This window comes from Eschrichtius robustus, chromosome 16 (assembly GCF_028021215.1).
Source record: "Eschrichtius robustus isolate mEscRob2 chromosome 16, mEscRob2.pri, whole genome shotgun sequence".
NCBI classification, from domain to species: Eukaryota; Metazoa; Chordata; class Mammalia; order Artiodactyla; family Eschrichtiidae; genus Eschrichtius; species Eschrichtius robustus.
In genome coordinates, this window is record NC_090839.1 from 55,340,681 (window position 1) to 55,363,288 (window position 22,608).

The following is a 22,608-nucleotide window of genomic DNA, read 5'->3' on the forward strand; positions in this document are numbered from 1 at the left end:
CTGGCTGCATCAGATGCTTCATGATTCCCTTGACTCTGATTTTCTTTTATGTGACTGTTGTTTCAAGTCCTGGGAAGAAGGGACAGTCCGTAGATGCTTCAGCAGCATGTGAAAAGAGCTGGATGTACCACTTCTGGAGCATACAGAGATCATAGGTGAACTTAATCTGGGATTAGGGCTGAGTAGGGAAGGGCATGGTGAGGATTTTATCATCAGGTGTTCTGTAGGCCTGTGGGTGAGGGTGAGGGCCTTGCGGGGAAAGTGCACTAACGGATGTTACTGTCTACTGTGAACCAGGCTGCCAGAGCTGCTGAGGGAGAAAGCAGACAGAAGTTCTTCACCCAGGGTATTAATGGCATCCTCTTAGAGTGAGTATCTTGTTTCTTTGTATCTGCTGTTACCATGCCTGGGTTCAGCAGTCTGGGGGAAATTGGGAGTACGATTCAACTATGTATGGGATAGGAAAGCACTGATGAGATTTTTAAAAATTGGTTTTTATTTATTCTTATTCTTTTAAAAAGGGTCAGGGGAATTCCCTGGCAGTCCAGTGGTTAGGGCTCTGAGCTTCTACTGCAGAGGGCATGGGTTCGATCCCTGGTTGGGGAACTAAAATCCCGCATGCCGCTAGGCAAGACCAAAAAATAAATACATACATACATACATACATACATACATACATAAATACAAAAATAAAAAAGGTCAGTGGCGGGGGACATCAAATGTTTGTCTGTAGGAAATGATAGACCATACTAATCTTAGGCAGCAGACATTATTAGAACACTGTACATAATAGTCATGGTGTGCTGGAAGAGGATTTTGTGCTACGCGTGAGATGAGAGGAGAGAGAAGGCGTTGCTTGCCCATCTCTGGGAAAAGTAAGAGACAGCTTGGTGCAGGCAAGGCCCTGCCCTCCTGGGGCACTCCTCAGCATACCTGGTCATTCTCCTCTTATTCTCACTTTTGCTCCCAAGGCCAGTGCTCATCATCCCGTAGCCCGTCTAACAAACACCCCAACCTCGGAGACATCACACTGTATGAATTGGATTAAAAAGAAAAAAAAAACAAAAACAAAAAAAACCTCCACGTGTATAAATCCAAACCAGATTCTTTGTACCTGGCCCTCCAGCTTTGCCACCTTCTCTCCTGGTTGCATCATGTAGCAGAGGAAGCTTATTGCTCAACAGCTGAGGATTTTGCACATGTAAGAACAGTTGTCAAGACTAGGGAACGTTCTAGCAAAGGACCTTGCCTGCCCAGAATGGAGACTGGCCACTTGGGTCAGGGAGCACCTGAGAGTCAGCACAGATGAGGGGTTTGTCTCCTGGAGCGTGCCAGATACAGAGAACTCAAGGGATTGAAGACAGACTGTGTTCTGCTCATCTAGATGGGGACACTGGAGGGATGAGGATTTCCCTGACCACCTAGTCAGGGACAGAACTTGGAAATGGAAAAAAAAGGAAACTCTGCTGGAAGGTATTTCCTGTTGACCCCAAGTAACTCAATTACCTTCCAGTTTGAAAGCATTTATGCTTTCTTTGTTTATGAAACTCAGAAATTCAGACCTTGTTCTTTTAGGCTCTGTTTTCTTGACACCTTTGACTTGGTCTTGTCTTTGACCTGAGAGCCTGACCCACTCTACCTAACCAAGCTTATTGGGTCTGGTGACTGCTGGAGGTCTGTTGTGCTGGCTGCTCATTTACACTGTGACAGGCGAGATAAGGCTTGGCTTGCTCTTGGCTCCTGCAGACGAAAGGAGCTGCGGTGAATAACTCTGCTCTGTTCTTCAGCATAGAGGCGCAGACCCGGGAGCTGAGCAGCCAGACCCGTTCCGGGGTATATGCCCACCTTGCTTCCTTCCTGCCCTGCAGCAAAGACACCTTGGTCAAGCGCGCACGAAAACTTCACCTCTGTGAACAGGTGGGTGACTTTGCAGTGGAGCCCCTTGGCTTCGGGGTGCAGCGGAGTGGGTGATGGAGTCTTCATAGATGCCACATCTGCTGCTGCGCTGCCTCCGTGCGATTAGTCCTATAGTGTGTGCTCAGTGTAAGAAGTGATGCATAAACCAGACTTATGATATGTCCTGCTCTCCGCAGGGGGGGCGTCTGAAGGAGCCTCTCCAGAAGCTTAAGGAAGCCATTGGCAGGGCAATGCCAGAACAGATGGCCAAGTACCAGGATGAATGCCAGGCACACACGCAAGCCAAGGTCGCTAAGTAAGTGTGTCCCATCACTCCCTGCAGCATTCTGACCTCCTTTTCTTAGAAGTCCTGGGGGGTGGGGGGAGATGGTGGGCCGAAGGAAGCAGTTCTGCAGTGACCTTAGAGTCCCGCCTAATTCTTTCTACCTCCTAGGATGCTGGAAGAGGAGAAAGACAAGGAGCAGAGAGAACGGGTTTGTTCTGATGAGGAAGAAGATGAAGAAAAGGGGGGCAGGAGGATAATGGGACCCCGGAAGAAATTCCAGTGGAATGATGAAATCAGGTGTGCCCAAACTGGGACCTTGCCTCAGTGGAGGGTTTGTGGGGCCAGTGTCTGAGCATGTTCCCGTATTTCTAATGAAGGTTAGAATCATTTACTTTAATCAGGGCTGGTGAAAGCACATGATTGAAACCTTGAAGAAGCATTTGGGGTAGTTTAAAGGTTCTGACTTCTGCCCACTCTTCAGGGAGCTACTCTGTCAGGTGGTGAAGATCAAACTGGAGAGCTATGACCTGGAGAGGAACAAGGCCCAATCCTGGGAGGACTACGTGAAGGCGTTTCTGGATGCTGAGGTCAAACCTCTCTGGCCCAAAGGCTGGATGCAGGCCAGGTGAGGGCCCACGAGCAGCCAGTGTGGTCAGTGTGTCCATAGGGTGGAGCGTTCTTGCGGTAAAGAGATGTCTGAGTGATTCTTTTGCACCAGGCCCCAGAGCCCCACCCTCAGAGAGTCACCGGCTAGTGGACTCGACTCTGATTTCACCTGAGCGACTGGGGGCTTCTCCGTCTCCCTTAGAAGAGGGAAGTTATCTGGGGGGTTTTGTCTTTGTCATTCTTTATCCCACTTCAGTTCAAAGTTGGCTGTATGCTTATCCCACTTCAACCTGCCCTTTCCTGAGATAATGGCTCCTACTAGAAGAAGTTGAGAGACAGATTCGTGTTAGGAACATTTTAATGTTCTGAACAGAATTCTTATTTGCAACTGGCAGGGGTGACTACTTCTTAGAGTTAAGTGCCAGGCTTTCCTCACAGGCTACTTTGTGTTATATAGCTTCCCACGAATGGACTATGTCTGCAATACACAGAGAAAGTTACCTGGAACTAGTGTTCTTTAGAAAAAAAAATTTTTTTTTTTTTTTGGTGGTAAAATACACTTAATGTAAGTTTAGCATCTTTAATTGCATAGTTCAGTGGTATTAAATACACTCACATTGGTATGCAACCATCACCACCATCATCTCCATCACTTTTTTCATCTTGTAAAACAAACTGTACCCATTAAACACTAATTCCACATTTCCCTCTCCCCACAGACGGTGGCAGCCACCATTCTTCTGTTTCTATGATTTTGACTACTTTAAGTACCTCATATAAGTGGAATTATACAAAGTGTTTGTCTTTGTGTCTGGCTTACTCCACTTAGCATAATGTCCTCAGAGTTCATCCATGTTACAGCATGTGTCAGAATGTTCTTCCTTTTTAAAGCTGAATAATGTTTACTGTGTGTATACGTTTTGCTTATCCATTCATCTGTTGATAGTACTTGTGTTGCTTCGACATTTAAGCTATTGTGAATAATGCTGCTATGAACATGGGCATACAAATATCTCTTCGAGACCCTGCTTTCAGTTCTTTTACATATATACCCAGAACTGGAATTACTGGATCATATGGTGATGTTGTGTTTAATATTTTGAGGCCTCATCATAATGTTTTTCATAGCAGCTGTTATCTTGTTACATTCCCACCACCAGTGCACAGGGTTCCAATTTCTCCACATCCTCACCAACACTTTTTTCTGTTTTTTTGGTAGTAGCCATCCTAATGGGTATGAGGTGGTGTTTCGTAGTTTCGATTTGCGCTTTGCTAATGATTAGTGATGTTGAGCATCTTTTCATGTACTTACTGGACATTTGTATATCTTCTTTGGAGAAATGTCTATTCAAGTCCTTTGCCCATTTTCTAATTGGTTTGCTTGTTTTTTTGTTGTTGAGTTTTAGGAGTTCACTTTATATTCTGGATATTAATCCCTTATCAGATACATAATTACCAAATATTTCTCTGTTCTGTGGGTTGCATTTTTACTCTTTGGATAGTGTCTTTCAACCTAGATGAAATGGACAAGTTCCTAGAAACACAAAACTTACCAAGACTAAATCACAAAGAAATAGCAAATCTGAATAGACCTATAACTATGTTTATTGTTTATTCTCTAGTTTGCTTATTTCTGCTTTAATCTTTATTATATCCTTCATTCTGCTAGCTTTAGGTTTAGTTCTTTTTCCACTCCCTTAAGTTGTAAGTTAGGTTGTTGATTTGAGACCTTTCTTGTTTCTTTTTTTTTTTCTTTTAAAAATTAATTAATTAATTAACTTTTGGCTGCATTGGGTCTTCGTTGCTGCGCACGGGCTTTTTCTCTAATTATGGCGAGCAGGGGCTACTCTTCATTGCAGTGTGTGGGCTTCTCATTGCGGTGGCTTCTCTTGTTGCGGAGCACAGGCTCTAGGCGTGCGGGCTTCGGTAGTTGTGGCATGCGGGCTCAGTAGTTGTGGCGCACAGGCTTAGTTGCTCCGTGGCATATGGGATCTTCCTGGACCAGGGCTTGAACCTGTGTCCCCTGCATTGGCAGGCGGATTCTTAACCACTGTGCCACCAGGGAAGTCCCTAAATTTCCCCTCTTATCACCACTTTTCACTTTGTCCCATAGGTTTTAGGGTTTTAGTATGTTGTGTTCTTATTTTCATTTGTCTTTTAAGTATTTTCTAATATTCCTTGTGATTTCTTCTTTGATCCATTGATTGTTTAAAAGTGTGTTCTTTTTTTTTTTTTTTTTTTATGATGTTAATTACTGTTCTGTGAGTACCTGACTTCTTTTTCACAATTTTAAAGTTCCAAATGTCAGGGATAGATTCAAGTATTTGAAAATGCTGATTTTCAGCTCCTAGGAATTTTGAATATTTGGTGAGTGTTTGTTATACACTAAACCAAATCAAATTTATTCTGCTGAGATTGTGTCTTTGATATTATTTGTCAATCCTACTCAGAGTCAAAGTGTTCCAATGCATTTTTTTTTTTTCACACACACACACTGTATTTTATTTTTACAAGAGATAAATAGACTGACACCAAGCATTGTACATGGATGACCACAACAAAAGCAACAATGATTGCAATTACCAAACATGAAACACACTCATACTATGTCATAATATTGACATTCAGTCCAGTAATCCTCCACTGTAACAGCTCCTTTACTTTGCAGTGAAAATTGATTTGTATATTCTTTGCCTCTAAGTCCTTGTGGGATTTTTTTTTTTTTTAAATTCAGACAGAAAGTCACAAAAATTATACTCATCCTCATCAGTTCACTCAGTCCCATGTAATTAATTTTTTTTTTTTCACCTTGATCTTTTGTTAGCACTTTTATGAGTTCATCAGTTTTTCATTAGAGTTCTGAAAATGCTTATTCATTCAGTTCAGCAGTACAGTCAGTTACCAGAAACCTGTACTTGTCAGAGTCTTTTCCATGAATTTCTTGAAGATGAAACCCTTTTATAGGAACATATTTGCAAAATCATCAGAGTACACCCAGAACTGTCTGTAAATGACAAAAGACTTAAAAATGACCACGGTTAAAGATTTGATGAAAGTTCATAATAATGCAGTTGACAAGAAAATTAGTTATTTCTGAGATATACATTTTAAAGTAATAACTAGGATTATTACTTATAACATTATACCAGAACATATAAGATTTTTAGAAATTTCATGTAATGTCTGAAACATTTATATTAACATATTTCCATACATATTTCCATACAAATACAAATATAAGATTTTTAGAAATTTCATGTAATGTCTGAAACCTTTATATTAACATAGTTCCATACATATTTCCATACAAATACAAATATAAGATTTTTAGAAATTTCATGTAATGTGTGAAACATTTATATTAACATATTTCCATACAAATAACCCAATGAAAGTTTAGTATTAGTTGTTTTGTTTGTTTTTTTATACTGCAGGTTCTTATTAGGCATCAATTTTATACACATCAGTGTATACATGTCACTCCCAATCGCCCAATTCAGCACACCACCATCCCCACCTCACCACAGTTTTCCCCCCTTGGTGTCCATATGTCCATTCTCTACATCTGTGTCTCAACTTCTGCCCTGCAAACTGGCTCATCTGTACCATTTTTCTAGGTTCCACATACATGCATTAATATACGACATTTGTTTTTCTCTTTCTGACTTACTTCACTCTGTATGACAGTCTCTAGATCCATCCACGTCTCAACAAATGACTCAATTTCGTTCCTTTTTATGGCTGAGTAATATTCCATTGTATATATGTACCACAACTTCTCTATCCATTCGTCTGCTGATGGGCATTTAGGTTGCTTCCATGACCTGGCTATTGTAAATAGTGCTGCAATGAACATTCGGGTGCATGTGTCTTTTTGAATTACGGTTTTCTCTGGGTATATGCCCAGTAGTGGGATTGCTGGGTCATAGAGTAATTCTATTTTTAGTTTTTTAAGGAACCTCCATATTGTTCTCCATAGTGGCTGTATCAATTTACATTCCCACCAACAGTGCAAGAGGGTTCCCTTTTCTCCACACCCTCTCCAGCATTTGTTGTTTGTAGATTTTCTGATGATGCCCATTCTAACTGGTGTGAGGTGATACCTCATTGTAGTTTTGATTTGCATTTCTCTAATAATTAGTGATGTTGAGCATCTTTTCATGTGCTTCGTGGCCGTCTGTATGTCTTCTTTGGAGAAATGTCTATTTAGGTCTTCTGCCCATTTTTGGATTGGGGTGTTTGTTTCTTTGATATTGAGCTGAATGAGCTGTTTATATATTTTGGAGATTAATCCTTTGTCCGTTGATTCATTTGCAAATATTTTCTCCCATTCTGAGGGTTGTCTTTTCGTCTTGTTTATGGTTTCCTTTGCTGTGCAAAAGCTTTGAAGTTTCATTAGGTCCCACTTGTTTATTTTTGTTTTTATTTCCATTACTCTAGGAGGTGGATCAAAAAAGATCTTGCTGTGATTTATGTCAAAGAGTGTTCTTCCTATGTTTTCCTCTAAGAGTTTTATAGTGTCCAGTCTTATATTTAGGTCTCGAATCCATTTTGAGTTTATTTTTGTGTATGGTGTTAGGGAGTATTCTAATTTCATTCTTTTACATGTAGCTGTCCAGTTTTCCCAGCACCACTTATTGAAGAGACTGTCTTTTCTCCATTGTATATCTTTGCCTCCTTTGTCATAGATTAGTTGACCATAGGTGCGTGGGTTAATCTCTGGGCTTTCTATCTTGTTCCATTGATCTGTGTTTCTGTTTTTGTGCCAGTACCATATTGTCTTGATTACTGTAGCTTTGTAGTATAGTCTGAAGTCAGGGAGTCTGATTCCTCCAGCTCCATTTTTTTGCCTCAAGACTGCTTTGGCTATTCGGGGTCTTTTGTGTCTCCATACAAATTTTAAGATGATTTGTTCTAGCTCCGTAAAAAATGCCATTGGTAATTTGATAGGGATTGCATTGAATCTGTAGATTGCTTTGGGTAGTATACTCATTCTCACAATGTTGATTCTTCCAATCCAAGAACATGGTATATCTCTCCATCTGTTGGTATCATCTTTAATTTCTTTCATCAGTGTCTTATAGTTTTCTGCATACAGGTCTTCTGTCTCCCTAGGTAGGTTTATTCCTAAGTATTTTATTCTTTTTGTTGCAATGGTAAATGGGAGTGTTTCCATAATTTCTCTTTCAGATTTTTCATCATTAGTGTATAGGAATGCAAGAGATTTCTGTGCATTAATTTTGTATCCTGCAACTTTACCATATTCATTAATTAGCTCTAGCAGTTTTCTGGTGGCAGTTTTAGGATTCTCTATGTATAGTATCATGTCATCCGCAAACAGTGACAGTTTTACTTCTTCTTTTCCAATTTGTATTCCTTTTATTTCTTTTTCTTCTCTGATTGCCGTGGCTAGGACTTCCAGAACTATGTTGAATAATAGTGGTGAGAGTGGACATCCTTGTCTCGTTGCTGATCTTAGAGGAAATGCTTTCAGTTTTTCACCATTGAGAATGATGTTTGCTGTGGGTTTGTCATATATGGCCTTTATTATGTTGAGGTAGGTTCCCTCTATGCCCACTTTCTGGAGAGTTTTTATCATAAATGGGTGTTGAATTTTGTCAAAAGCTTTTTCTGCATCTATTGAGATGATCATATGGTTTTTATTCTTCAATTTGTTAATATGGTGTATCACATTGATTGATTTGCGTATATTGAAGAATCCTTGCATCCCTGGGATAAATCCCACTTGATCGTGGTGTATGATCCTTTTAATGTGTTGTTGGATTCTGTTTGCTAGTATTTTGTTGAGGATTTTTGCATCTATATTCATCAGTGATATTGGTCTGTAATTTTCTTTTTTTGTAGTGTCTTTGTCTGGTTTTGGTATCAGGGTGATGGTGGCCTCATAGAATGAGTTTGGGAGTGTTCCTTCCTCTGCAATTTTTTGGAAGAGTTTGAGAAGGATGGGTGTTAGCTCTTCTCTAAATGTTTGATAGAATTCACCTGTGAAGCCATCTGGTCCTGGACTTTTGTTTGTTGGAAGATTTTTAATCACAGTTTCAATTTCATTACTTGTGATTGGTCTGTTCATATTTTCTATTTCTTCCTGATTCAGTCTTGGAAGGTTATACCTTTCTAAGAATTTGTCCATTTCTTCCAGGTTGTCCATTTTATTGGCATAAAGTTGCTTGTAGTAGTCTCTTAGGATGCTTTGTATTTCTGCGGTGTCTGTTGTAACTTCTCCTTTTTCATTTCTGATTTTATTGATTTGAGTCCTCTCCCTCTTTTTCTTGATGAGTCTGGCTAATGGCTTATCAATTTTGTTTATCTTCTCAAAGAACCAACTTTTAGTTTTATTGATCTTTGCTATTGTTTTCTTTGTTTCTATTTCATTTATTTCTGCTCTGATCTTTATGATTTCTTTCCTTCTGCTAACTTTGGGTTTTGTTTGTTCTTCTTTCTCTAGTTTCTTTAGGTGTAAGGTTAGATTGTTTACTTGAGATTTTTCTTGTTTCTTTAGGTAGGCTTGTATAGCTATAAAATTCCCTCTTAGAACCGCTTTTGCTGCATCCCATAGGTTTTGGGTCGTCGTGTTTTCATTGTCATTTGTCTCTAGGTATTTTTTTATTTCCTCTTTGATTTCTTCAGTGATCTCTTGGTTATTTAGTAACGTATTGTTTAGCCTCCATGTGTTTGTCTTTTTTACGTTTTTTTCCCTGTAATTCATTTCTAATCTCATGGCGTTGTGGTCAGAAAAGATGCTTGATATGATTTCAATTTTCTTAAATTTACTGAGGCTTGATTTGTGACCCAAGATGTGATCTATCCTGGAGAATGTTCCGTGCGCACTTGAGAAGAACGTGTAATCTGCTGTTTTTGGATGGAATGTCCTATATATATCAATTAAATCTATCTGGTCTATTGTGTCATTTAAAGCTTCTGTTTCCTTATTTATTTTCATTTTGGATGATCTGTCCATTGGTGTAAGTGAAGTGTTAAAGTCCCCCACTATTATTGTGTTACTGTCGATTTCCTCTTTTATAGCTGTTAGCAGTTGCCTCACGTATTGAGGTGCTCCTATGTTGGGTGCATATATATTTATAATTGTTATATCTTCTTCTTGGATTGATCCCTTGATCATTATGTAGTGTCCTTCTTTGTCTCTTGTAACATTCTTTATTTTAAAGTCTATTTTATCTGATATGAGTATAGCTACTCCAGCTTTCTTTTGATTTCCATTTGCATGGAATATCTTTTTCCATCCCCTCACTTTCAGTCTGTATGTGTCCCTAGGTCTAAAGTGGGTCTCTTGTAGACAGCATATATATGGGTCTTGTTTTTGTATCCATTCAGCCAGTCTATGTCTTTTGGTTGGGGCATTTAATCCATTCACGTTTAAGGTAATTATCGATATGTATGTTCCTATGACCATTTTCTTAATTGTTTTGGGTTTGTTTTTGTAGGTCCTTTTCTTCTCTTGTGTTTCCCACTTAGAGAAGTTCCTTTAGCATTTGTTGTAGAGCTGGTTTGGTGGTGCTGAATTCTCTTAGCTTTTGCTTGTCTGTAAAGCTTTTGATTTCTCCATCAAATCTAAATGAGATCCTTGCCGGGTAGAGTAATCTTGGTTGTAGGTTCTTCCCTTTCATCACTTTAAGTATATCATGCCACTCCCTTCTGGCTTGCAGAGTTTCTGCTGAGAAATCAGCTGTTAACCTTATGGGAGTTCCCTTGTATGTTATTTGTCGTTTTTCCCTTGCTGCTTTCAATAATTTTTCTTTGTCTTTAATTTTTGCCACTTTGATTACTATGTGTCTCGGCGTGTTTCTCCTTGGGTTTATTCTGTATGGGACTCTCTGCGCTTCCTGGACTTGGGTGGCTATTTCCTTTCCCATGTTAGGGAAGTTTTCGACTATAATCTCTTCAAATATTTTCTCTGGTCCTTTCTCTCTCTCTTCTCCTTCTGGGACCCCTATAATGCGAATGTTGTTGCGTTTAATGTTGTCCCAGAGGTCTCTTAGGCTGTCTTCATTTCTTTTCATTCTTTTTTCTTTAGTCTGTTCCGCAGCAGTGAATTCCACCATTCTGTCTTCCAGGTCACTTATCCGTTCTTCTGCCTCAGTTATTCTGCTATTGATTCCTTCTAGTGTAGTTTTCATTTCAGTTATTGTATTGGTCATCTCTGTTTGTTCTTTAATTCTTCTAGGTCTTTGTTAATCATTTCTTGCATCTTCTCAATCTTTGCCTCCATTCTTATTCCAAGGTCCTGGATCATCTTCACTATCATTATTCTGAATTCTTTTTCTGGAAGGTTGCCTATCTCCACTTCATTTAGTTGTTTTTCTGGGGTTTTTTCTTGTTCCTTCATCTGGTACATAGCCCTCTGCCTTTTCATCTTCTCTATCTTTCTGTAACTGTGGTTTTTGGTCCACAGGCTGCAGGATTGTAGTTTTTCTTGCTTCTATTGTCTGCCCTCCGGTGGTTGAGGCTATCTAAACTAAAAGTGTGTTCTTAAAAGTTGTTTTTGTCTAGTGTATCTGCCATTTGTTTTTTCCTCACAATTTTGTTAGTTTTCCAGTTTTCCTTTTGTTATTGATTTCTAACTTCATCCCTTTGTGGACAGAGAAGATACTTTTTATGATAGCTTTCTTTTATTTTTTTTTTTATTATTTTTTTTTAGCATCTTTATTAGAGTATAATTGCTTTACAGTGTTGTGTTAGTGTCTGCTGTATAACAAAGTGAATCAGCTATATGTATACACATATCCCCATATCCTCTCCCTCTTGCGTCTCCCTCCCACCTCCCCTATCCCACCCCTCTAGGTGGTCACAAAGCACCGAGCTGATTTCCCAGTGGATAGCTATCTTTTAAAATCTACTGAGAGTTCATTTGTGGCCTAACATATTGTTTATGCTGGGAAATGTCCCGTGTGCACTTGAGAATGTGTGTGCTGTTGTTGTTGGGTAGAATGTTCTCTATCTGTCTGTATCTGTCTGTATCTGTTGTTGGGTAGAATGTTCTGTATCTGTCTATATCTGTCCAGCTTTTATTGTAGAACTGTTTATTTCTCCCTTCAGTTCCGTCAGTTTTTGCTTCATATATTGTATTTTAATGGTCCGTCAGGTGCATGAATGTTTATAATTGTTATATCTTCTTGCTGTATTGAACTTTTTATTAATATATAATATTCTTCTTTATCTTTTGTAACCTTTTTTTTTTTTAAGTAGAGGGAAGGATTATTTATTTATTTATTTATTTTTGGCTGTGTTGGGTCTTCGTTTCGTGCGAGGGCTTTCTCTAGTTGCGGCAAGCGGGGGCCGCTCTTCATCGCGGTGCGCGGGCCTTTCATTATCGCGGCCTCTCTTGTTGCGGGGCATAGGCTCCAGACGCGCAGGCTCAGTAGTTGTGGCTCACGGGCCTAGTTGCTCCGCGGCATGTGGGATCTTCCCAGGCCAGGGCTCGAACTCGTATCCCCTGCATTGGCAGGCAGATTCTCAACCACTGCTCCACCAGGGAAGCCCTGTAACCTTTCTTGATTTAACGTCTACTTTGTCTGATATTAAGATAGCCACCTCTGCTCTCTTGGTTATTATTTGCATGGAGTATCTTTTTCCATCCTTTTACTTTTAATCTGTTCTTGTCTTTGGATCTCAGGTCTTTGGCTCTTTTTTTTTTGTTTTTTTTTGGCTGCGTTGGGTCTTCATTGCTGCACGTAGGCTTTCTCTACAGGGGCTACTCTTGGTTGCAGTGTGCAGGCTTCTCACTGCAGTGGCTTCTCTTCTGAGGTGCGTGGGCTTCAGTAGTTGCAGCATGTGGGCTTATTAGTTGCGGCACACAGGCCCTAGAGCATGTGGGCTTCAGTAGTTGTGGCGTGTGGGCTCAGTAGTTGTGGCACATGGGCTCTAGGGTGCGTGGGCTCAGTAGTTGTGGCTCACAGGCTCTAGAGTGCAGGCTCAGTAGTTGTGGCACACAGGCTTAGTCGCTCCATGGCATGTGGGATCTTCCAGGACTAGGTATCGAACCCGTGTTCCCTGCGTTGGCAGGTGGATTTTTAACCACTGCGCCACCAGGGAAGTCCCAGGTCTTTGGCTCTTGTAGATAGCATATAGTTAGATCATGCATTTTATCTATTCTGCCAGTCCCTGTCTTTTGATTGGAGTGTTGAATCATTTACACTTAAAGTAATTACTGATAAGAAGGGACTTACTTCTGTAAGTTGATCAACATACAAAAACTCTGCCCCCTTAACAGCTCTGCTGCTGTCACAAAAGTACATTTTTATACATTGTGTGCCCCAAAACATAAACTAATAGTTTTTTTTTTTTTAATTAATTAATTAATTTATTTATTTATTTATGGCTGTGTTGGGTCTTCGTTTCTGTGCGAGGGCTTTCTCCAGTTGTGGTGAGCGGGGGCCACTCTTCATCGCAGTGCGCGGGTCTCTCACTGTCGCGGCCTCTCCCGTTGCAGAGCACAGGCTCCAGACGCGCAGGGTCAGTAGTTGTGGCTCACGGGCTTAGTTGCTCCATGGCATGTGGGATCTTCCCAGACCAGGGCTCGAACCCGTGTCCCCTGCATTGGCAGGCAGATTCTTAACCACTGTGCCACCAGGGAAGCCCAAACTAATAGTTTTTTAAATGCCTCCTAAGTTTTGTAGAAGACAAGATTTGGAGTTACAAACCAAAGTTACAGTAATAATAGCTTTTAAACTAATTTTTTTTAAAAAAATATTTATTTTATTTATTGGCTGCGTCGGGTCTTAGTTGTGGCACACGGGATCCTCGTGGCATGCGGGATCTTTCGTTGCGGCGCGCGGGCTCTTTGTTGCGGCACGAGGGCGTCTCTCTAGTTGTGGCCTATGGGCTTCTCTCTAGTTGTGGCACGCAGGCTCCAGAGCACGTGGGCTCTGTAGTTTGTGGCACGCGGGCTGTCTAGTTGAGGCGCACGGGCTCAGTAGTTGCAGCGTGCTGGCTTAGTTGCCCTGTGGCATGTGGGATCTTAGTTCCCCCACCAGGGATCGCACCTGCGTCCCCTCCACTGGCAGGTAGATTCTTAACCACTGTACCACCAGGGAAGTCCCTTAAACTAATTTTTTTTCTTTAAATGTATTAGTCTCTTAAATGATGTAGAAAACAAAAAGTGTGGTTACAAACCATTGTTGTTATAACACTAGCTTTTCTAATGGTCATGTATTCACCTTTTTGAGATCTTTATTTGTGCATGTAGCCTTGAGGTGCTGTCTGGTGTCCTTTCATTTCACCTTTAGGACCCTTGAGCATTTCTTACAGGGTAAGTTTTTTTTTTTTTAATAAATTTATTTTATTTATTTTTACTTTTGGCTGTGTTGGGTGTTCGTTGCTGCACGCGGGCTTTCTCTAGTTGTGGTGAGCGGGGGCTACTCTTCCTTGCGGTGTGCGGGCTCCTCATTGCAGTCGCTTCTCTTGTTGCAGAGCCCGGGCTCTAGGCGTGCGGGCTTCAATAGATGTGGCACGCGGGCTCAGTAGTTGTGGCTTGCGGGCTCTAGAGCGCAGGCTCAGTAGTTGTGGCGCACGGGCATAGTTGCTCCATGGCATGTGGGATCTTCCCGGACCAGGGCTCGAACCCGTGTCCCCTGCATTGGCAGGCAGATTCTTAACCACTGCGCCACCAGGGAAGCCCTACAGGGTAAGTTTTTGATCATGAACTCCTTCAGCTTTTATCTATCTGGGAATGTCTTAATTTGTCCCCCACTTTTTTTTTAATTGAAGTATAGTTGATTTATATCTCCCCCACTCTTGAAGGTCAGTTTTGTCAGATATAGGATTCTTGGTTGACAGTATTTTTCTTTTAGTACTTTGAATATATCAGCCCACTGTCTTCTGGTCTTCAGAGTTTTTGATGAGAAATCTGCTGATAATCTTGTTGAGGATCCCTTGTGTGTGATGATTCAATAATATCTGGGTGCTTTCAATATTCTCTCTTTGCCTCTGGCTTTTGAAAGTTTGATTATCATGTGTTTTGGTGTGGGTCTCTTTGAGTTCATCTTACTTGGAGTTTTTTAAGCTTCTTGGGTGTTTATATTCATGTATTTACACTTACATTGTTTGCTTTCACATTTGGAAAGTTATCAGCCATTATTTCTTCACTATTCTCTGTGCCCCTTTCTCTGTCCTCCTTCTGGGACATCCACGCTGTGCTGGTGTGTGCTTGTCTGCTTGATGCTGTCCCACAGTTCCCTTGACTCTGTTCACTTTTCTTCAGTCTTTTCTTTCTGTTCCTCAAACGCGATAATCTTCATTGTCCTGTTTCATGTTCACTGTTTCTTTTTTCTGCCTGCTCAAAACTGCCTTTGAATCCCTCTACTGAATTTTTTTTGTTAATTAATTTTATTTATTTTTGGCTGCGTTGGGTCTTCATTGCTGTGCACGGGCTTTCTCTAGTTGTGGTGAGCGGGGGCTACTCTTTTGTTGTGGTGTGCAGGCTTCTCACTGCAGTGGCTCCTCTTGTTGCAGAGCACAGGCTCTAGGCGCGTGGGCTCAGTAGTTGTGGCTCACGGGCTCTAGAGCACAGGCTCAGTAGTTGTGGCGCACGGGCTTAGTTGCTCTGTGGCATGTGGGATCTTCCCGGACCAGGGCTCGAACCTGTGTCCCTTGCATTGGTAGGCTAATTCTTAACCACTGTGCCACCAGGGAAGCCCTGAATTTTTTTTTTTTTAATATTTGTTTGTTTTATTTATTTTATTTTTGGCTGCATTGGGTCTTAGTTGCAGCACGTGGGATCTTCTTTGCGGTACACGGGGTCTTTGATGCACCACGGGCTTCTGTCTAGTTGTGGCGAGCAGGCTCAGTAGTTGCAGCACACAGGCTCTCTGTTTGTGGTGCACAGGCTCCAGAGCGTGTGGGCTCTGTAGTTGCGGCACACGGGCTCTCTAGTTGCGGCTTGCATGCTCATTAGTTGTGGCACGCAGCCTTAGTTGCCCCATGGCATGTGGGATTTAGTTCCCTGATCAGGGATCAAACCTGCGTCCCCTGCATTGGAAGGTGGATTCTCTACCACTGGACCACCAGGGAAGTCCCCTCTACTGAATTTTTCACTTCAGTTACTGTACTTTTCAGCTCCAGAATTTCTTTTTGGTTTCTTTTCAGGTTTCCCGTCTCTTTATGGATATTTCCATTTTGTTCATGTGTTATTTTCTTGACTTTCTCCACATCTTCCTTTAGTTCTTGGAGCATCTTTAATACAGTTGTTTTTGTCTAGTGTATCTGCCATTTGGTCTTTTTTTTTTTTAATTAATTTTATTTATTTATTTTTGGCTGCATTGGGTCTTCGTTGCTGCGCGAGAGCTTTCTCTAGCTGTGGCGAGTGGGGGCTACTCTTCATTGCGGTGTGCGCGCTTCTCATTGCTGGGGCCATTGCTGGGGCTTCTCTTGTTGCAGAGCACGCGCTCTAGGTACGTGGGCTTCAGTAGTTGCAGCACACGGGCTCTATAGTGTGGCTCACGGGCTCTAGAGCGCAGGCTCAGCAGTTGTGGCACACAGGCTTAGTTGCTCCGTGCTGCCATTTGGTCTTTTTCAGGGACAGTTTCTGTTGATTTGTTTTTTTTCCTTTGAACAGGCCATATTTCCTGTTTGTTTGTGTGCCTTGTGATTTTTTGTTGAACACCAGACATTTGAATCTAATATTGTGGTGACTCTGGAAATCAGATTCTCCCACTTCTATAGGGATTGCTTTTTTTTATATACTGTTTTTGCTTATCGGTTGTTGTTGTTGTTGTTGTAGGTTGTCGCTGTGTTGAGGATCAGCCTGATGTGTGAACTTAGTGTGTTACTCTTAGGTCATTTCTGAGCTTTTTGCTGGTACATGCAGTCACTTTCTAATTTTTCCCATGTAGGTAGGTTTTTTTTTTTTTTTTTTTCTTTAATGTCTGACACCAGAAAGGGGAAAATCAGAAAAAGAGGAGGTTAAAAGGTGGTGCCAGCCCTTTAAATCCCCTGGCAGTCACTTCAGCCCGAGGTGCAACAACAACAGCTGAGTGCACCTCCCACCTCTGTGATCAGAAGCAGTGATCAGCCATCAGAGCACAGATCCCTCATCTTTGGAGACCAGGGTCCTTTTTGCCCATGCTTGTTTCCACAAGCTGTGTGCAAGCTGCTCCAGGAACACCTGCACAGGGCGCTGGGTGGGGGATGGGCAGCTGCTACTGTGTTGAGACCTGAAATTAACCACAGTTTACTCATCTAAGTCTTCCCCTGGAAGTTGTAAGCCTTGAACAGCCTCTAGAGTTACAGAATAGTTCCGTCAGGTGGATTCTGCCAGGGTAGTGTTGTCCAGGTGGGCAGACCATTCCTGGTGCTTCCTACTCAGCCGTGTTCCCAGGACCCTCCTCTTGGAGCTAGTGAGTGTTCTTGGTTGGGCAGGCCTTTTCTTGTCTCAGTGTCCCTGTAAATAGAATTGCTCTTGTCACTTATAGATTGGACTCCTGAAGGTACATAGGGGAGGGCGTAAAGAAATTTTTGTTGTTTCTCTGGGAAAAGATAATGCCATGGGTCACTTCACATTTTTACTTTTGGAGAGGGATGAGAATAGGCAGTAAGGAAAGTGCTCCTGACTTTAGGGAGAAATCACTGTGAGAGGTTTGGGGGCAGACCCATAGCTTGTTTTGGTGAATTCTAGCTCCTTGGCTTTCAGGTGGCCAGTGCAGCTACTAAGGCCCTGTCACCAGCCCACTGACATTTAATGAGTGACAGCCGCTGAGTACCAGGGAGGTGACAAGGCTCTGAAAGCAGAGTCTGCTTTCAGGGGGCTTGTGCACACTTTCCAGTGTTCTCTGTTTGTTCCAGGACTCTGTTTAAGGAGAGCAGACGAGGCCACGGGCACCTGACGTCAATCCTGTGAGTGTCTCAGTGTTTTTTCACTTGTCAGGACTACTGGCATTTTTATCTCCTTCGTGGATCTCCTCTGAACCTTTCCTGTGTTCATTCCTTTGAACAGGGCCAAGAAGAAAGTAATGGCCTCTTCCAAAATGAAGGTGAAGGTGAGTCAGCCTGCCCAGGTCACATGTCATCTTTTCTCATCTCTCTGCAGCCATGCTCCTGGCAGCTCATTGAACTTTGCTGGTCTTGTGGGGATAGCTCTTTGGGATTAGGTTGTACCAAGAGGCAGCCTGGCCCACAGGAGTGGCCTGGGGTCGGCAGGGCAGAGACCTGAGTCGGGCCACTAGTGCCCTTCAGCCCCAGTTCTAGGAAACAGCACCCACCTGGCCAGTTCCTGGGGTCGTTGGGGGTCAGGTGAGGTCCTCCTGACAGCCCTCTGAGGAGTGGTGAGCCCTTGCAAATGTGAAAGCGTCACAGTGTGAATTGTCCGAATCTCTTGTGGAGGAGCACCATCCTGGTGAAGAGCAGGTGAGCCTGGATCTGCCCTGGGCAGGGCGGGAGGCTTTGTCCAGTTGGCTAGCAGACGCGGAGGGGACCGCGACGGTTGGAAATTAGAGACTGTGAGACGACTTTGATGTGGCAGAGATCTCAGTGTAGTAAAAATTGCCATTTCACCAAAACTCTTGCCAGTTCCTGAGGCTTTGTAGTGCACTTCACCATACCTGAACAGTCCGAGGGAACAAGCATGCAGATTAGTTATTCCTAAGAGTCTGTTGAGCTCCTCCAACATCCTTAAGACTCACCGCACCAAGTGCTCGGGAGGCGGGAGTGACAGGACAGACCCCGTTCCTGAGCCCACGGAGGAGACAGGTGCCAGGGAAACCAAGGAGGGAAAGAAAACTAAGGCAGTTCCCCTGCCCCACGTCATTTTCTGATTGTGGCTAGGAGCACTGAGGTAGTATGAGGGCCAATAAGGAGAACATCTCTTTGCTCGAGTCTTGTAGTTTTTCAGAAACAGAGCGAAGAGTTTCCCTGTGGAGGTGTGTGTGCGTGCCTGGGTCAGCCCAGCCCCAGCCCCAGGTGTGGGCAGAGGGTGGCGGGGTTGCGGCATTTCCAAGTTCACACATGCTTGGCACCTGCTCCTTTCTTCCCTGGCTTTGTGATCACACAGGAAAGCCTGCTGCTTTGTCTTGTATTCTCATGCGTATGTCCTGTCAGCAGGGCCAGTGTTGGCATCTTTGGACATTTGTAAACATCGGCCTTTCTGCTTTCCTTTAGGAATCATTGACTAAGCCTGATAAAAAGGTTTCCGTCCCATCAGGCCAGATTGGCAGCCCCCTTGCTTTGCCTTCAGAACACCTGGGAGGAGGCCTGAGCATTGGGGCTGCAAACAGGGAGCTCTCATCCCAGGCATCTGGCAGCCTTCCTAATCCTGCTCCTATCAACGTGGAGGACTCGTTGGATGGAGACTTGATCCGTAATTCGGCCTCCTCGTTGGAGGCTGTGTCCAAGGAACTGGCTGTACTGAACAGCAGAGCCAGCGGGAGCTCTGAGTTCACACTGCCTGCACCCTCAAAAGTGCCTGCAGAGAAAGTCGCAGGTGTTTTATGTACGGAAGAAAAAAGGAACTTTCCGAAGCCCAGCCCTTCTTCTGCCCCACCACCCTCTAGCTCCCTGCAGTCACCCCTCAATTTTCTGGCTGAACAGGCTCTGGCACTGGGGCAGTCCTCTCAGGAGAAAAAACCAGAGAGTTCTGGCTACAAAGAACTGTCCTGTCAGGCTACCCTCAGCAAGGGCCTGCCAGAAGTGCAGCAGTCCAAAGCAAAGCACCACAGTTTGCCACGGACGTCTCACGCACCCCAGGCAGGAGCTCCTGTGCCCAGCCCCCAGGTCAAAGTCTTTCATGCAGGCACTCAACAGCAGAAGAGCTTCACCCCGCCAGCTCCGTTTGTCAATAAGCTTCAGGGCCCAAAGCCTGCCTCCCCTCAGTGTCACCGTTCCCTCCTCCAGCTTGTCAAGACAGCTACCAAAAGCCAGAGCTTCCATCCTTCTACGCCAGTGTCTTCAGGAGGCACACCAGCCTCCAGCAGCAGCTCTCATAAGACCCCAGCCTCGTCCTCCACTGCCCTGAGCCATCCAGCAAAACAGCACTCAGCCAGCTCTTCAGGGCTGTCTTACAAGAACAATCCCTTTGCCGGCTCTATCTCCAAGCACGGGGTTTCTTCTGGCAGCTCTTCCTCTGGAGGAGCACCAGTCCAGAGCTCTGCTTCCGGGAGCTTGCTCCCTGCTGTGCAGCCTCCCTCCACAGGACAGTCCGCCAGCCGGCCCATCCCAGGCTCTGCAGTGAAAAAACCACCTATTTCCCAGAAGTTGACCCTGGTGGCCCCTCCAGGTGGTCCAAATGGAGATTCTAGTGGGGGGACCCAGGGAGTGGCCAAGTTACTGACCTCCTCCCTGAAGCCCAGTGCGGTGAGCAGCGTGACATCGTCTACCTCCTTGCCAGTGAGTATCTTGAAGCAGCCCTCTCCTCGTGGGCCTTGTGGGCAGGGCCGCTGGCCTTGCTCTGGTCAGAGAGTGAGATCTGACGCTGAAGGTCAGGTAGGAACAGAGCCCGGAAATTGGAAGGAGGACCGGGCTTCCTGTTTCCAGGTTTCTACTTTTCTGGTGGCAGGACTCCCAGTAGAGCCTGAAACTTCTCCTTGGGAGGACAAGTGGAGGGAAAGGACTGGTTAGCACCATGTTTGCAGGGAGGCTGTGGATCTGGATGGCATAGAATGAGCTAGAAAACTTTCCTTTCATAGCCTCCTGCCTGTCCATCTCTCCAAGCAAGTAAATGAAATGCATACTGTCTCTCAGATCATTAGTTATGTGGAGATATTCATGCCCTAGGAAGATCAGTACCTTCTAAGAATGATCCTTTGATTGGGTTTGGAAAGACTCTGTAGGTCAGACAAAGGCGATTTGACAGAGTCCAGTGGTTAATGAGGTTTGCCTGTAGGTGATTACAAGAAGTTTGGATGCAGGTTGGGGAAATGAGAGCGAGCTTATTTTTTTCTCCATTTTTCCAATATATAAGACAACCATGTGGTTGGAAAGGACAAAACTATAGAAAGGTGTGTTGAGCAAAGTTTCACTTGCCTGTGCCCTCCTCCTACACCCCCTGTAACTGTTCCTTAGTTTCCAGGTTTTTCCTGTTTCTTTCTAAAAACAAAGATTAATACTTACAAATGTGTGTGTGTGTATGTTTTATGGATATAAGTATACACATACACATATTCCTATATACTTATATTTGTGGGTATCCTTCCCTTTCTTTCTTGCACAAGGAAGGCATATTTAACACCTGCTTTTTAAAATGAACTCTGTTCTGGGAGCCCTTCCATGCCAGTTCACAGAGACTGTCTTCCTCCTCCCTTTGGGGCTGCAGTGGAGGGGGTTCCTTCACAAGGGGCGGCTGATGTGCGTGTGTCCCCCCAGGTATGGTAACAGGTTTGGTTTGTGAGTGAGCTCTGGATGGGGCTGGAGTGCTGATCCCTTTGTGTGCTTCCTCCCCAGAAAGGAACGAGTGGGGCTGTGCTGCTGACCAGCTCCTCACCCTTAAATCTACTGTCTTCATCCTACAAGGCAGGCAGCCCAAAGCTGCCTGGGGCCTTGAACTCGAACCCCTTGGGGATTATCTCCCAGCTCCCCCTCCACGTAATCTCCTTTAGTGCTGACTCCTCCGCTAAAGCAGGGGTCTCCAAGGATGCCATCGTCACAGGCCCTGCCCCTGGGACGTTCCACCACGGCCTCGGCCACAGTAAGTGTCTCCTTCCTCCCCACACTGGAGGTAAAGAAGGTTCCCCAGTGCCTCTGTGTGACCCACAGGTTCTGTTGTCATGTGCTGGGTTCCTGTGTTTGTCTGGTGTATGACCGTGGGCAGCCTTCCCGGGGACCCTGCTGAGCCAACCCCTAGGGGTTTCCATCCAGAACCAGTGCAGTAGGTTGCCTGGGGCTCTGGAGCACCGAGGATGCTTTCCACTCCTGTCTTCAATGTGTGTGCTTTGTTCTTCTCTCCCTTCCTGTTTCCTCTCAGGTCTCCTGGCTGGCTTGCACTCCAGCCCGCCCCGCGCAGCGCCTCTCCCACACGCTGCCGTGTCTACCCACATCCCGCAGAGTCTGCCAGGTAATTTCCAGGTGGTCAGAGTGCCACATGCACTGTGGGCCATTCCCCTCCCCCATTAGAGGCCTTGTCTGCTGCCAAGGACGTAAGTGTCTGCCTCTCATTGTCACCATGTTGTGTGGGTTTGTCCTCTGAGGCTCGGCTCTGTGGGTACTCAGACTGAGGTACACAGGCTCTGTCTACCGCTGTGACATCTCCCGGGTCAGCCTTGCCCTCTGTGATCACAGAGGAAGTCATGATGGCCTGTGTACAAGGCTGAGGAGTTTCCCACCCATAGCTCAGCATTTCCTCTTTAATTAACAAAAACTAGAAGGGTAATGGTGCTGATTTCCCCAGGGCTAGTTGGGGCACTACCAGCCTTTAGGTTCACACTGCTACCCCTTCTAGGGGGTACCAGCTAACAGAAGACTCTAAATTTAGTTTAAGTAAAAGGGAAAGTCCAAGTAGCAGCAGCAGGTGACAGTGGCAAGGCTTCGGGAGGGACCCTTATCCCTGATGTCAGCATGTGTCCAGGAGAGGAGCAGCTTTCGCTTCAGTCCAGGTGTCAACGCAGAGATTTGGGATCACAACACGACTGAGGCAGCGTTCCCTGTCTTCCCTGGGTCTCCTCTCCATAGAGCAGTGGCTTTCAGAAAGGGACTGGCCTACGGCCCTAGGTTCATAGCTGTGAGAAGAGAGCCCTGAGCCAGCACCTGCACAGTGAGTGGTCTGCCTTGCCCTGTCCTGGGACCTTGGCCCTTAGGCACACGTAATGCAGTGCTGCTGGGAACCCTCACGGGATCTTGGTTTTGGCCTGCTGCTCTTCTTA

The 22,608-nt window shown here is 44.3% G+C and overlaps 1 protein-coding gene across 2 annotated transcripts in view; it reads left to right on the forward strand.

The window, feature by feature from the left end:
* Positions 1-22,608, forward strand: part of UBN1 (ubinuclein 1) — a 43,974-nt gene that overhangs the window by 18,043 nt on the left and 3,323 nt on the right. The window contains exons 8-17 of one of the 2 annotated variants that reach the window (XM_068565584.1): positions 298-368; positions 1,788-1,917; positions 2,094-2,212; positions 2,351-2,479; positions 2,664-2,807; positions 17,606-17,656; positions 17,757-17,799; positions 18,917-20,140; positions 21,194-21,437; positions 21,714-21,862. In XM_068565584.1, the coding sequence (XP_068421685.1) occupies positions 298-368; positions 1,788-1,917; positions 2,094-2,212; positions 2,351-2,479; positions 2,664-2,807; positions 17,606-17,656; positions 17,757-17,799; positions 18,917-20,140; positions 21,194-21,437; positions 21,714-21,862 (2,304 nt within the window). Of the gene's footprint in view, positions 1-297; positions 369-1,787; positions 1,918-2,093; positions 2,213-2,350; positions 2,480-2,663; positions 2,808-17,605; positions 17,657-17,756; positions 17,800-18,916; positions 20,141-21,193; positions 21,438-21,713; positions 21,863-22,608 lie in introns of those variants that run through there. The other variant, XM_068565585.1, reaches the window with a different exon arrangement.